Source organism: Oryctolagus cuniculus, chromosome 15 (assembly GCF_051225735.1).
Source record: "Oryctolagus cuniculus isolate XC-2025 breed Fujian yellow rabbit chromosome 15, ASM5122573v1, whole genome shotgun sequence".
Taxonomy (NCBI): Eukaryota; Metazoa; Chordata; class Mammalia; order Lagomorpha; family Leporidae; genus Oryctolagus; species Oryctolagus cuniculus.
This window is the reverse complement of record NC_142881.1, coordinates 15,460,702-15,477,168: the sequence shown is the minus strand read 5'-3', so window position 1 is coordinate 15,477,168 and position 16,467 is coordinate 15,460,702. Positions and strand designations below refer to the sequence as shown.

The following is a 16,467-nucleotide window of genomic DNA, read 5'->3' as shown; positions in this document are numbered from 1 at the left end:
TTGGGCCCCTGAGACCCCCACGTGAGACCCAGAAGAAGCTCCTGGCTCCTGACTTTGGCCTGGCCCGTTATGGCCATTTGGGGAGTGAATTGGTGGATGGAAGTTCTCTTTCTGTTTCTCTGTTTCTCTAATTCTGCCTTTCAAATAAATAAATAAATCTTAAAAAAAAAAAGATTCAGATTTATTTTTTCTAAACAGCCAATTGTCTTATCATCATTTATTAAACAATCTCTTTTCTCCTGCTGAGTTAAAAAAATCACCTCTAGGCCGGCGCCGTGGCTCAATAGGCTAATCCTCCACCTTGCGGCGTCGGCACACCGGGTTCTAGTCCCGGTCGGGGCGCCGGATTCTGTCCCGGTTGCCCCTCTTCCAGGCCAGCTCTCTGCTGTGGCCCGGGAGTGCAGTGGAGGATGGCCCAAGTGCTTGGGCCCTGCACCCCATGGGAGACCAGGAGAAGCACCTGGCTCCTGCCATCAGATCAGCGTGGCCGTGGCGGCCATTGGAGGGTGAACCAACAGCAAAAGGAAGACCTTTCTCTCTGTCTCTCTCACTGTCCACTCTGCCTGTCAAAAAAAAAAAAAAAATCACCTCTACCATAAATTCCATAGACATTTGATCACTGTACTCTAAAAATACTTTTCCATGACTCTAATATTTCTCCAATATTAATCTATTTGAATTATTATAGTTTCATGTTAGGTTTTAATGTCTGGTAGAGCTAATCTCCCTTAATTACACTTGGGTATTTTTTTAATTTCATTTTGTAAAATGAACAATGGCGTTATTTTGCTATGTTCCTAAAAAAGGTTCTTGCTGGCACTTTTTATTTATTTATTTATTTTTTTTTTGACAGGCAGAGTTAGTGAGAGACAGAGAGAAAGGTCTTCCTTCCGTTGGTTCACTCCCCAAATGGCCGCTGAGGCTGGCGCTTCGCGCTGATCTGAAGCTAGGAGCCAGGTGCTTCTTCCTGGTCTCCCATGTGGGTGCAGGGCCCAAGGACTTGGGCCATCCTCCACTGCACTCCCGGGCCACAGCAGAGAGCTGGACTGGAAGAGGAGCAACCGGGACAGAATCCAGCGCCCTGACCAGGACTAGAACCCGGGGTGCTGGCGCCGCAGGCGGAGGATTAGCCAAGTGAGCCGCAGCGCTGGCCATTGCTGGCACTTTAATAAGGATTTTTTTTAATGGAGACATTTAAGAAAAATGAACATTTTTACAACATTTTGTCTTATTATCCAAGAGCAAAGTATGGGACCAGCGTTGTGGTAGAATGAGTTAAACTAGCACCTGTGACGCTAGTATGAATGCCAGTTCAAGTCCCAGATGCTCCACTTGCGATGCAGCTACCTGTTAATGAGCCTGGGAAAGAAGCATAAGATGGCCCAACCTTTGCCCAGCCTGGGTTGTTGTAGCCATTTGGGAAGTGAACCAGTGGATGAAACATTCTATCTCTTTCTCTCTGTCGCTGCTTTTCTCCCTGTAACTCTGCCTTTCAAAAAATAAGTAAATAGATCTTTTTAAAAATATTTGTTAATAAAACACATAGTATACCTCTCTAATGACTTAAATCTTTACATTCCTCAATATGGCTTTCAAATTTTTCCTTATATTGCTAGACTGCAAATATTTTATTCTTAATGCTCAGAATGCCTCATTATATTTAAAAAAAATTTTTTTTAAAGATTTATTTATTTATTTAAAAGGTAGAGATATAGAGAGAGAAGGAGAGAGAGAGAGATATACAGAGAGATCTTCCATCTATTAGTTCATTCCTCAAATGGCTGGGGCTGGGACAGGCAGCAGGCAGGAGCCAGGAGCTTCTTCTGGGTCTTCCACGTGGGTGCAGGGGCCCAAGGACCTAGGATGTCTTCTGCTGCTTTCCCAGGCACATTAGCAGGGAGCCAGATCAGAAAAGGAGCAGCCAGGACTTGAACTGGCACCCACATGGGGTACCAGCACTGCAGGCAGAGGCTTAGCCTTCTACACCACTGTGCTAGCCCCATTTTAAAGTGTTAAAGCCATCCTGTTTACTGTACTTGGAGTACTTCCACACTCCTTCTCCATATGCATTCTTCAAAGCTCCATTCGAATACCACCAGCTTTGTAAGAAGGACTCCTTGTCCCTGGACTCAATCTGGATGGAATGATGTCCAGCCTGTGTCCTCCTAAGTCATCTCACATGAGCCACCATGCCACTGGCCACACAAGGTGGCAACTTTTGCGAGCAGGTCTTTCCCTTGGGAGCGGCTGAGAGCCCTGTAAAGAGAGGAGCTGGCTCCTAGCTGGAACTCGGTGGTTGCACTGAATGAATGAACAAAGGCCATCAGCAGAGATTATGCTTCAAGTTCCAGCGGTGCTCTCACAGAGCTAACAATGCTGTTGATAAATGGTAGAATCTGGAGTAATGTGATGAAGGGTATTGTCTTCTTAAACCTAAGCCATGCTTAAAATGCACACACAAAAATGATTCCATAATGACTCATCGATCATTAAGAAATGAAAACCAGAGATCTTCTTTTCCTGGCACGTATTTTCAACCTAAGGTAACTGAGAGACATTAAGAAGACCTGAATTTAAATTCTGGATCAGCTGGCGCCGCGGCTCACTAGGCTGATCCTCCGCCTAGCGGCGCCGGCACATCGGGTTCTAGTCCCGGTCGGGGCGCCGGATTCTGTCCCGGTTGCCCCTCTTCCAGGCCAGCTCTCTGCTGTGGCCAGGGAGTGCAGTGGAGGATGGCCCAAGTGCTTGGGCCCTGCACCCCATGGGAGACCAGGAGAAGTGCCTGGCTCCTGCCATCGGATCAGCGCGGTGCACCGGCCGCAGCGCGCCAGCCGCGGCGGCCATTAGAGGGTGAACCAACGGCAAAAGGAAGACCTTTCTCTCTGTCTCTCTCTCTCACTGTCCACTCTGCCTGTCAAAAAAAAAAAAAAAAAAAAAATTCTGGATCAATCATCTATTAGCTATTTCTTCAATTCTCTATGCCTCATTTTCTCTATCAATAAAATAGACATAGTACTAGTAAATATCCTCATAATAGCATGTCTAGGAGATAGGTCGAACTTGAATATCCAAAATCCTGGATCCCACTCTCTTCCCTCAAAAAACACCAAACCTGCTGCTCCTACGGTGCTCTTCATTCCAGGAAACGCCCTCTTAACAGGTCCTGAAAAAATCAGAGGCAGCCAAGCTCGCCCTCGTCTACTTCATGCTTTCAGGCCATCGGTCAGTCCTGTAATTCGCTCTCACTTGACCGTCTACCAGCATCCTAAGGAGCCACCCTGCTTCCCCTTGCCCTGCAGCCCATCCCCCACACCGTCGATCAAGTGAAGCTTTCTGCTCTAGCAGATCACAACCTCCCGAGGGCCTCCCACCTCACTCAGCCCGAGAAAGACCCAAGTCCCCACAGTGGCCTGCAAAGATCCGCCTGACACCCCGCTTCCCATAACTCTTTCTCCGACTTCATCTCCAGCCCTCTCCCGCGGTCCTCGCGAAGCTGGCCACGCCGGCCTCCCTGCTGTCCTCCAACAGACAAGCAGGAGAGCCCTTCAGGACTTGGCATCGCTCATCTCACCCCCTGGAAAACCCTTTACGGGGTTGTGTGTGTGTGACCACCTCGCCTCCATCAGGTCTCTGCTCAAACGTCATGTCCTCAAAAAGACCCTGTGTTATTACCCCAGCCCCGTCCTCTGACCTCCGATACTCCATTCTATCCGCACGCCTTTATTTTCTTCACAATGCTTTATCTCCACTATCATATGTGTGTTCAGCAACTGGCTCTCTAACCCCAATACCTACAAGACTTAGTAGGTGTTCAATTAATGCTTATGGAAAGGTGGCATAAACAAACACATTCTTTCTAACTACAATTCTCCAGTTTATATAAACAGCTCAGCCACAGAACCTCAATTCTCCTAAAATAAATGGTCACTAAGGAGTTGCTGAGCAAACCAGCCCTTCCCTGATGCCATGCACAGTACTCAGTCAACTGCTTAAATGACTCAAAATAAAGATTCTCTTGTTTCACACAGAACAACAAGAACAAAAACAAAATCTCCCTGGACTCCATCAGGGGCTGCCAGCCTAAGCCCCTTTTCTACATTTTTTTTTAACTTTTAAGAATTATGGCTCTCTCCCCTCCCTTCTTCCCCCAGAGGCTGGGACTCCTCTCCTTCTGTTCATTCTCAATTGGAGCCGAAAGCCAGAAATAGCTGTTTCCCTCACTGGCCTCATTTCCCTTCATTGTTACCATCCAGTTCTCTGGTGGCTTCCCCTTGTGGATGTTTTCAAATGAATTCCCAGTAAACAGTGAAAGAAAAGCGCCCATAAAGACCTTGGATGCAGTCTAAAATAAACATCCATGTGTTCCACTTTCTTTAGTAAAAGCCAATGTAATACAATTCCATATACACTATCAAATATTATTCTGATATGCAATAATGCTAAAGAGCTGCAGGAAGAACACACTGCACAGAATAAAGCACCAATTTGTTTTAATTTGCTATAAATGTGAATAACAATAATTATGCTTGTATAGTTCTTCCTCCTACAAGCTTGAAAAAATCACCTAACAGAGCACTGGAATCATCTGATCCCCAATCAATCAGCAACTAATATTTTAGTATTTGACTCAATTCCTGCTTTCATTTCTATTTCAGTGCAGGGCTCAATATTATAAAGGATTTTATATATTCACCTACTAAATAGATATTTCTCCCCACCAGCCAGTGATTCATTTTTTAATTTGAAAGGCAAAGTTAGAGAGAGAGATGGGGAGAGACAGAGATCTTCCATCCACTGGTTCACTCCCCAAATGGCTGCAATAGTCAGGGCTATGCCAGGCCAAAGCCAAGAGCTTCCTCCCATGTGGGTGCAGGGGCCCAAACACTTGGGCCATCTTCTGCTGTTCTCCCAGGGGCATTAGCAGGGAGCTGGATCAGAAGTGGAACAGCTGGGACTCAAACCAGTGCCCATACAGGATGCCAGTGTCTTGAGTGGCAGCTTAACCCACCATGCCACTAAGTCAGTGATTTTTTAAATGAACAATTTATGTACGGTGAAAACACAACATTAGATCATTTTACTAATAAAATAGTAGGACGTGCTGAAAACACCAAATCTCCAATACATTGACACAAAGTCATCAAACAGGTTGTGAGTCCAAAAATAACCACATTAATTGAACTCAACATTTTAAAGCTTCTTGGAAAATGCATTAAATGAAAGAAACAGAATCACTCATTTAAAATGACTGTGAAAGGACAAAGGCACCAAGCATTTCTACAGATACTTTACCCCAATAGAAGGAAACCATCATCCAAATTCCTAAAAAGTGAAAAATCCAAACATTCCTAAGACTCATTTGGGTTCGATTCTATACTAGGTTTTATTAGTCAATGTAAAATATTTACTTAAATGTGAGTAATAAATGTCAAATCCATTGCTTCCAGCCTCCGTGAACCACAAACCATTATGCTCTTTAATAGTTCTCCACTCAAAAACAATGACAGCCCTCACCGCAGAGGGCTCAACAAACATTTGATAAATTATTTCATTAATTAGTGCATTAGCATTTGCAGCCCAGGAATAGACGGGATTTGGACTTAATCTGGATACTCTGAGATTTAATAAATTTGAGCTGATTCAATGTCATTGGGGAAGTTTGACAGATGTAAAGAGTTCAACAGTGTCCATTACTCATCTCACTTGCTGTCAAAAAATTTTCAGATAAATGGTTGTCAGTTCTGTCCTTGGAGGAAGAAACAGAAGAAAGCATTTTTCCTTAATTTATAATCTCTTTTATACCTATCATAAAACTGACTTCTACTCTACTCTCAAAGAGAAGACATTATCATTCAATTAATACTGGCAAATATTTCAGTTCTATTCAAATTCAAGGTCTCTATTTTCAATTTGGGGGAGCAAAATTGATAACCTTTTTTAAAATACATCAGTCCCCCTTTCTCTCATATTTCTTAGTCCTTTCTTTAACCTTTAAAATAAGAGACAAAAACCCCACTACTCCAACATAAGAAAGGCGATCTATGCCTATCATTTCTTTGCGCTATTATAAAATTCAGCAAGTACAAACAGCTGGATTCCAGATGAGGTATGTTTGATTATGAACTCTAGAAAGGTTCAATAGATGGCGCATGCATTCATGGATGATACTCCTAAAGACTACTGCTTTACAAGCATGAATGAAAGGTCGGCCATTCCCATTCTTTGTCCTCATTGGAAGCCAGAGATTAAGCAGAAAATGGCAGCCACAAGTGAAATATAGTGGGAAAAAAAAAGAAATCAATTCTGTTCAGACACAATGTGGGAACTACACAACCTTCCAAAAATCTTTTCTGAAACATATGATACTCCCACATGTGAGATACTGATGTCCAAAACTATTTCTCTCATGTAAAAAAAAAATCTATTTATTGATTCACAACTCATTTATTTTAAATGCAAAAAAGAACTTCCAGGAAATGTAGTATACTGCTGTTTTGCTGTTTTTCTTAAATAACACAACTCATAATGGCTAACCTCGGTTTCTGAAGATAGCCTCTCCTTCCTGCAGTTTGACAAGCTGCTTGAGAGTGTTCTGTAACTCTCCATGGCTGATACAGGCTCCTCACACCAAATAGGAACTCTTAGAGCACTAACATCTGCAATATCACCACAAAAGACACTGATAAGGCTAGAATCTCACAACCAGCAGCACGAGAGGCAGAGAGTTATGGGCAGCAGTGAGACAGAGGAGAGAGAGAAACTCGCGTGTTGAGTCCTATGTCAGCACTGACGGTCAAAAAATAAGCAAAAAATTAGTGTGGCTCCGATTCCTGGCGTCCCTCTGCTCCACGCCCTAACCTGGACCTCCAGCCCCAGGAGGGAGCACTGTCTCACAGAGGGCTTTGCAGCTACTCCATAAAGCTGGTGACAAACCTCACAGCCCTCTGCCTGCTCTCAGTTCCTTCTGCAACAAAACCCTCGTTCTGAAGTCAGCAGATCTGAGCCCAGTCAGGCCCAACCATTTCTCTTACTTCTGCAGTCTCCATCCTCTGCTTTCTTTAAAAAGCCTCACCTGATCTCTCGGTCCCCATCCCCAGGGCGGTATTCAGCGCCACTCCTGGTATTATCACAATGCCCTCTCCATCCTGTATCCTCTCCCGCATGGCACCCAGCATAGGCTTCCACAGATATTTGTGTACCTGTCTCCTCCATAAACTGAGCCCCTTCAAGATATATACTAGGTCCTATTAACCAGCTTCTAGAACACACCAGGCATTCAGGAAGTGTTCAATGAATAAATATATGTCCCCGACTTGAATAAACGAAATGAAGGAAAGAGAATGAAGTGGACATTTTTCCTCAATTGGACTTTTCTCTCAATCTATCAAAGTTATATCTACTTGTTACCAAACAATACAAAGACGCATGCAAAGGAAAGCCAGCTATATTCCCTCCCCATCCTAGTCTCTGACGCAGCTCCTTTTATTGCTTGGTGTGTACTGATCTCTCACACACACAGAGAGATGCACATACACATAGAGATTTTTCTCAATTTACAAAACGAGGATCATCTCTTGCATACACTTTATTCTAAAATTCACACTTTTCAGGTAATGATGCCCCGGCCATCCTTCTAAACCAATGCACACGGATGTGATTCACCATGTCTAGTGGACCTATAGTAAGTCCATAGCAGGTGTGAACCCATAGTTTAGTTACTCATTCCCCCATAGATGAGCATTCAGGTTGCTTCCAGTTTGGCGGAAGTTCTGAAAATTAAGCTAGAAGACAAAGGTAATATTTCTAAAGCATGCATGCTTTGAGTTATTTCTCTGCCATGCAATGGAATCTATCCACATGCACCTGGACTTCCTTCCCTAAGAGTCAAGCTTCTGAAAAGCCAGTAGACTTGTGGAGTGATCTCTTCTGCAGCGCTTGTTATTTTCCAGATGTCTTGCATGGAACAGGTATTTCATGTTTATTGGGTTGAGCCCAAAGCATATCAGATCGAATCTTTCTGGAAGGATACATGGTGTGCACTGCTTGCCATGCCTAATGCTGAGGATTTGATAAGAAGGGAATCAAACTAGGAAATCATCATTTTTAACTTTATATGCTTCTGTTTGAATTTTGAATACACTACTTCATAATTTAAATGTTGTAATATACTCAATTGATATGCCAATATAAGTTTCCCTATATTAATATATTGATAGTGGATTTTATATTCCATTTATAACTTAAAAGTGGCTTTTTGCAAAACTTGAATGATCCAGACCCTGCAGTAGAAGAAATGAGTGTATTCCAAAGGTTCCCGCGTGTGCCTGTACATCCCAGGCCGACCCTCAGTATCCTGAGTTAGTGGATTGGAAGCAGAGACCTGGTATCAGTGTATCTGATAAATATTCCAGATGATTCTTATGATCTTGCAACTTGGGGTCCCAAATCTAATCTAACGGTCCTTGCAATTTGCTGGAAAGCTTTCCACATACATGGATTTGGAGGTTCTGCATTCGGAGCTAACTATCAATTAGATCTGGAATGATACCTGGGAATCTACATTTCTATTTTATTTATTTATTTGTTTATTTGACAGAAAGACAGAAAAGGAGAGCCCCCACCTGTTGATTGACTCCGCAGTTGCCTATAATGACCAAGCCTGGGCAAGGCCAAAGCCAGAAGCCAGGAACTCAATCCACTAGTGGCAGGAATCTGATTACCAGAGCTACAACCACTGCCTCCCAGGGTCTGCATTAGCAGGAAGCTGGACTCAGGAGCTGGAAGTGGGTATCAAACTGAGACACTCCAACAAGGGACATGGGCATCTTCATTGGTGTCTGAACTCCTATGCCAAACATCTACTCCAGAATCTACATTTTCAGCAAACTGAATCTAATAACATATTAGAAAGATTAACATGATCAAGTGACATTTATCTCAGAGATGCAAAGATGGTTTCATATATGCAAATCAATAAACCTGATATGCTACACCAGCAGAATGAAGGACATCTCCATAGGACATCTCCAAAGATGCAGGAAAGGTACTTGATAAAATTCAATATCCCTTCATGATGAAAAATTTGGTATAGAAGGAACACACTTCAACATAATAAAGGTCACAGATAATGAGCCAACAGCATACATTATACTGAATGGGGGAAATCTAAAGGCTTTTTCTCTCAGTTCTGGAACAGGGCAAGCTCACTTTCATCACTCTCATTCGACATAGTTCCAGAATTCCTAGCCAGAGCAATAGGGCAAGAGAAGGAAGTAAAGGCCATCCAAATTGGAAAAGAGGAAGTAAAATCGTCACTGTTGACAGATGACATGACCCTACAAATAGAAAGCCCCCAGAGACTACACCAAAAAACTATTAGAATAAATGAATTAAGCAAAATGTCAGGATATAAAATCAATTATACGAAAGTATTGTTATTTGCCAATAGCAAATTACCTGAAAAGGGTATTTAAAATGCAATCCCATTTCTAACAGTTACGAAAAAGGAATAAATTTAACCAAATAAGTAAAATATCTCTGAGGTGAAAACCATAAAACATTGATGAAATAAGTTGGAGACATAAAGAAATGAAAAGAAACCCATGTTCATGGACTGAAAGAACCATTATTATTAAAATGTCCATTCTAACCAAAGCAATCTACAGACAATGCCATCCTTATAAAAATACCAATGACATTCTTAATAGATCTATAAAAAATTTACTAAAATCCATATGGAACCACACACAAAAAAAACCAAATATACAAAGAAATCTTATCCAATTTCAAAATATACTACAAATGAGGCTGGTGCTGTGGCACAGCAGGTTAACACCCTGGCCTGAAGCGCCGGCATCCCATATGGGTGCCGGTTTGAGACCCGGCTGCTCTACTTCCCATCCAGCTCTCTGCTATGGCCTGGAATAGCAGAAGATGGCCCAAGTCCTTGGCCCCTGCACCCGCACGGGTGACCTGGAAGAAGCTCCTGGCTCCTGGCTTTGGATCGGCACAGCTCCAGTTGTTGCAGCCAACTGGGGAGTGAACCATCGGATAGAAGACCTCTCTCTCCCCACCCCCCACCCCCCGCCTCTCCGCCTCTCCGCCTCTCCTCCCTCTGTGCAACTCTGACTTTCAAAGAAATAAATAAATCTTTAAAAACAGTATGGTACAGGCATAAAATCAGAGACAGAGCAATGCAACAGGATAGAAACTCTAGAAGTAAACTCACAAATCTACAGCCAACTGACTTTTGACAAATATACCGAGAAAATGCATTAGAGAAAGGGCAGTCTGTTCAATAAATGGTGCTGGGAAAATGGGGTACCCACATGCAGGAGAATGAAACAAGGTATCTCTCACCGTGTACAAAAATGAGCTCTCAATGGATTGAACACTCCAATTTAAGAACTGAAAGGATAAAGCTCCTGAAAGAAAACAGGGGAGATGCAATAGGCAAATGGAACCACATCAACTAGAAAACCTCTGCACAGAGAAGGAAGCAATCCCCAAAGCAGAGTTTCAAACTACACCACCGATAAGCGGTCAATACGTAGAATATGTCAAGAAGTTACACTCGATAGCAAAACACCAAATTATCCAGTTCCAAAATGGACAAAAGACTTAGAGACATTTCCCAAAGAAAGACATACAAATGGCCAACAGATACATGGAAAAGTGCTCGACATCATTAATCAATCCTCAGGGAGATGCAAATCAAAGCTACAAGGTGATAGCACCTCACTCAGAATGGCTTTGCCAAAAAGACAAAAGATATCAAGTGCTGAGCAAAGATTCAGAGAAAAAGCAATCCTTGCACACTCCCGATGGGTATGGAAATTAGTATAGCCATTGTGGAAGATGGTATAGTATCCTCAAAAAACTAAAAATAGAATTACCATATGATCCAGCAGTCCCAGTGCTATGTATATATACAAGGACAAAATCAAGAGGTATCTGCACTCCCATGTTTTGTTTTTAAAGATTTAATTTGAAAGAGTTACAGAGAGAAGGAGAGACAGAGACAGAGATCTTTCATTCGCTGATTCACTCCCAAATGGCTGCAACAACCCAGGATGGTCCAGGATGAAGCCAGGAGCTTCTTCTGGGTCTCCCACATGAGTGCAGGGGCCCAAGCACTTAGGCCATCTTCTGCTGCTTTCCTAGGCACATTAACAGGTAGTTGGATTGGAAGTGGAGCAACCAGAACTCAAACCATCACCCATATAGGAACCCAGCACTGCAGGCAGCAGCTTAATCCACTGTACCACAGAGCCCAAGTTTACTGCAGCACTGTTCACAATAGCCAGGAAGTGGGAACTGATGAATGGATAAAGAAAATGTAATACTTATACTTAATGGACACAATTCAACCACAAGGATGAACTCCTGCCGTTTGTGACATGTGTTGGACTGAAGGCCATCACAGAGAGTGAACAAGCCATGCGTAGAAAGACCACATGGTCTCACTCACGTGGAATCTAAAAACCACGGATCTCACAGACGTTGGGAATAGAAGGGTGGGCAGAGTAGGGAGCAGGGTAGGACAGGGAGAGGTTGGCTAACAGATGCTAAGTGCCATTCCTGGTGTTTCATTGCACAGTAGGGTGATGTAGACAATGATAATGTACTATGTATTTTGTTTAAAAAAAGCTTCAAGAAAGGATTTTAAATATTTTCATTATAAAGAAATGATAAATGAAGAGATACATGTTTACCATGTTTACACTATACAATGTATCTAATCATCATTTTGTACCCTATAAATATGTACAAATTTTATTTATCAACTAAAATTTTTAAATATTGGGGGGAAAAGGCTACCTAGCTGATTCTTCTGAGGTATGGGAACTCTAAGTATTTTAATTTCCTCTAGCTAGCAGTGCAAAAATCAAGATTCAGGGGATCCATTTGGGTCTTTAGTGGTAAAAATATAACACCAAGTTAAAAATCTTTGATTAGAATATTCAAAGAGACAACAGATGGGAATGTCTTAGCTTACACTATCATGGAATCGTTAGCTTAAATAGTGAATTCAGCTTTAGGATTCTGTATATCATAAAGAGACTATTAGTAAAAGAATGTTAATTTTCTCTCTAAAATGTTTAATAAAATTGCATCTACTATCAGATTTAACTGATTTAAGTGTTTTTTTTTAATATTTCTACCCTTACCAACGTCTGCCAGACTAAATATTAGAAATAGAGATAATTTTTTTAAAAATCAATGGGATTTATATTACCAGGGGTCTGAAGAGCCTGCAACTGAAAAGTTATTCATGGGGCCAGCGCTGTGGCGTAGCGGGTAGAGCCACTGCCTGCAGTGCCAGCATCCCATATGGGCACTGGTTCAAGTTCCTATCCAACTCTCTGCTATGGCCTGGGAAAGCAGTAGAAAATGGTCCAAGTCCTTGGGTCCCTGCACCCACATGGGAGACCCAGAAGAAGCTCCTGGCTCCTGGCTTCCGACAGGCACAACTCCAGCCATTGCGGCCATCTGAGAAGCGAACCAGTGGATGGAAGACCTCTCTCTCTCTCTCTCTCTCTCTGCCTCTGCCTGTTTATAACTTTGCCTTTCAAATAAATAAATAAATCTTAAAAAAAAAAAAGAAAGAAAAGTTTACTCATTTAAGCAGACACATTAGCTTTCTGAACCTTAAGGTTTGACTACTTCAGGAGTACAGAGGAGAGGAGAAAGCATAGTGAAGTTCACAATATTGACTTCTTTTATTTATTTATTTTTTAAGTGACAAAACAGACAAGCACAATTCAGCAGCTACTCCATCATGTGCTCTGCTAACCATTTAGAATTCTTTTTCCAGATTCATATAAACAGTATTTATAAAACCGTAAGAAAAATAGTCATTGGTTCTCAAGATTGAAATAGGAGAAAAGAGAGTAGGAATGTCAAATCCACAACATAAAGACTAAGCCGCCTTTCCCACACTTTATCACCCCCACACGCCCATGAAGATGCTTCTCAATGTATCGGCAATTCCAGGTCCCTTTAAACCTCCCATGTATGGCAATTTTCTCTCTTCTGAGCAAATCAGTGATTGTGACATCCACCATAATACCCAAAGGACTAATGAAAGAGGCAGTGAGACAAAGTGGATGTGATCAGAATCAGGCAGACCTGAGCAGAAAGCAGGATATGCCACTCACCAACAGCTTAAACTCCAGCAAGTTACACACGCTCAACACCTCGGCTTCTTCTTCTCCAAAGTGGGGAGGGAGCCACGGGAGTCACGCGACTGAGTTATGGTGAGGATGAACTGATGTACTACAGGTAAGGTGCCTGGCATAAGTATGCAGTAACTGGCACATTATTGTAGTCCACCCGCCTGCTAAATGCAGGACTGCCAACATGAAGTTTGAAAGGGAAACAAGACAGCCAAGTACGATGGCTATGCCTGACGCTCAAACCTAGGTTCAATATCTATCTACACACACACACACACAGTCCAGGACATGTGGCCCCTTTGAATCACAGGACTATCTTTCAGCTAAGCCACAGAGAGCCTGGAGTGGGAGGGCCCAGGGACTAGGCGAAGCAGAGGGCACCCCGGAGTGAGCTTGAGGACACACAAAGCTCAGGGTGGTTTACTGGGCTTCCACCGCGTGCAAGGTTCCGTAGCAAAGGGTCAGGGTGGTGTGTGGCTGAGTCAGAGCTAGACTCCCACCCCAGGGAGACTTTCCACGTGTTCCTTGGTACTACAGGCAGAGGCCAGGACTCAGAGCCCGGGTCTTAGCACGGGTTTTAGAGATGATGCAGATGGAGGCACCTGGGCACTTGGGAGACCTCATTCATACCCACGCCAAGTTCCTTCACATCACATCTGTTCCACTGTCTTCTTTCTCTAATACACACATTTTAGGTGTCACTAGTCAGGTATCTTGGGGTCCCAAGTCACCTCTGTAGCCTGGCATTCCACCCAGCCCTGCCCACCCCACAGCCAGGGACAGAATCAACCAGCTATATTCAGCCAACCATGTTGCCACAACAAAGATCAGATTCCTTAAAGCCTTCTGGATGCAGGTTCCTCTGTTCCTCTGTTCCTCGTATGCCCCAGAATGAACCCTGGAAAGCAGCTCTTAGTTATCTAAGGCACCTTATTAATTCCTAAGTCCCCTCCCCCATCGGGCAGGGTGAAAGCTTCAGAGTTTAACTAATAACTGTGCCCCTCCTCTCATAAGTTGTTTCCAGGCTATCAAAAGGGGCGTCACGAACTGCTTTGCAAATACACTTTCTGAAAATAATCAATATTTGCCTTCAATGCTCATGGCAAGGCAACCACGGCACTTCATTTCCATTGCTCGGGAGCAGCTCGATGACTTGATCTCTTTAATATTTCACTCGTAGCAGCCGCGGAGCGATGACTAACCTACTCTCCCCAGCATCACTGCTGGCTCCAGATGGCAAGAAATACATTCCCTCTACGCTTGCCTGAAAAGCAATGCTGATTTCTTTTTCCCCTTTCACCCATTTCACCTGCAGTCATTGTTTTTACTCCAGAAAGAAAACGAGACGGGAGGGAAGGGGCGATTAATGCAAAGAAGTGCGGGTATGGAACTGACTTTTGTCATGGACTCGAAGCACTGCGGCTTTAAATCTTGCTGCATCAAGCCCTGGATTCCTTCCATAACTGAGCTGCAAAATGGTAACAAGAAAGGAGAAAAAAATTACCTCTTCCTCCCTCCCCGCCAGCTCGCCAGGAGGAGAGGCAGCGGCGAGCCCATCCCCCACGCCCTCGGCGCCCAGACGCGCAGGGTGCACAGGTGAGCCGGGCACTGTCCTTGGCCCCAGGCTTTGCCCACACCCGGGATTCAAGGTCATGGGCGAAGGCTTCCTTCCTCTCCACCCCCTCCAAGCCGCCCAGAACCCAGAGATCCGCTGCCAAAGTTTGGGGCCAGGTCGGGGCCCGTGCGGTTTCTCCCAGCCCCGCGCCCTGCCGCACCTGCCCGGCCCGCCCAGGTCCGGGCCCCGCGCCGGATCCGCGGACCCTGCCCACCTGTCCCCACTCACCTCTTGTGGACATGGTTCAGGCAGCAGGGGCCGAAGCAGGGAGGCGGTGGAGAAACCCGCAGGGCGTGGGGCTGGAAAACGGCCCCGAAACGCACGGCAGCTCACACGCGCCGGCCCGGCCCCTGGCGGCCTGGGGCTCGCGGCGCCGACGCCTGCCGGAGGACACCTGGCCGCCCGCTCGGCGCAGCGCGGCTGGCAGGCGGGGACCCGCGGGCGCGGCCACGCTGACAGCCCGCGGCCCGCTGGGCGGGGCCGCCTCCCCGCCCCACGCCCGCCGGCCGGGCCCAGGGTCCCGCGGCTGCTGGGGACGCGCCGCCCGCGCAGCCGCGACGCCAGGCGGAGCTTTATCGCCTGGCGAGCTGGGGCGTGCGGGGAGGGTCGAGCCTTCGCCGTCGGCGACCTGGGGTCTCGGCGATATTGATAACAACGTCTTCTGGTTGATTGCTTTGCAGCCTCCCGCCCGGGTCCCGGGAAAGAATGCCAGAGCGAGCTGTGCTGTTCCTTCCCCTGGGTGGCGCCCCAAGACCCCGGCCGCAGGGGGCTCGGCCTTCCGTGGCCGGAAGGCTGGGGCGGTCCGAGGGCGGCGGACACGCCCGCGATCCCCTGCCGAGCCGGCGGGGCCCCGGGAATTCTGTGGGCGGGGCTTTTCCTCCCGCGCGCCTCCAGGTGCGCCCTGGAGGGCGGGGACCTTTCCACCTGCCGCCGGGTCTACAGTCCACACCTCAGGAACACCTGCAGACAGGATGAACTCCCAAGTGCATCCTCCACCCAGCCGAGCTGAACCCGGGGAGAGGGGAGGTCAGCCGCTGTAACCAAGCCACCCCCGTGAGTGCCAAGGTCTAAGCGAGAAAACCCAGAAATCCTACCGCCCTGAGCCTGATGCTGGCGCCGGCGGCACAACAAAAGCCGCGCCGGGTCTAGAGTTCCCGAGTGAAGAGGTGGGGACCCCCAGACTTCCCTTCCCGCCCTTTGCTATCCTCTGCTCCGCTTTTTCTGTGTAGGGCCCTCCCAAATCTAGCCCGAGATGGTGGGAATTGTACCAGAGGTCTGACAATGCAGAAACAATAGGTAAACGTAAAATTCCTCTAGGGAAAAATAATGGATGGATAAGTGAGCGCCACTGAAGAAAGCCCAAACCAGAGAATGGTCGAGGGAGGGAGAGACTAGAAATAGGCTGATAATGAGGGGTGGGCTTCTGGCCTTGTTCCCATGCCCGTGTTCCAGCGTCATAGACGGGGTTCAAGCCCTCTGCCGGGCTCACAACTTCCTGCTAATGTGCACCCTGGGAGGGAGCGGTGATGGCTCAGATAACTGGGTCCCTGACACCCACATGGGAGACCTGATTGAGCTCCAGGCTCCCGATCTCCACCTGGCCCAGTGCTGGCTGTTGAGGGCATTTGGGGGAGTGAATGGGCAGGTGGGAGATCTTTCCCTAATAAATAAATA

General features: G+C 45.7%; 1 protein-coding gene across 5 annotated transcripts in view; it reads right to left on the bottom strand.

The window, feature by feature from the left end:
• Positions 1-15,542, bottom strand: part of ABLIM1 (actin binding LIM protein 1) — a 325,273-nt gene extending 309,731 nt beyond the window's left edge. For 4 of the 5 annotated variants that reach the window (XM_089314270.1, XM_089314272.1, XM_089314292.1 and 1 more), the window contains exon 1: positions 15,022-15,222. In XM_089314270.1, coding sequence (XP_089170396.1) covers positions 15,022-15,034 — 13 coding nt within the window. In that variant the 5' untranslated portion in view covers positions 15,035-15,222. Of the gene's footprint in view, positions 1-15,021 lie in introns of all 5 variants that reach the window. The other variant, XM_089314295.1, reaches the window with a different exon arrangement.
• Between the last annotated feature and the right edge of the window lie 925 nt (positions 15,543-16,467).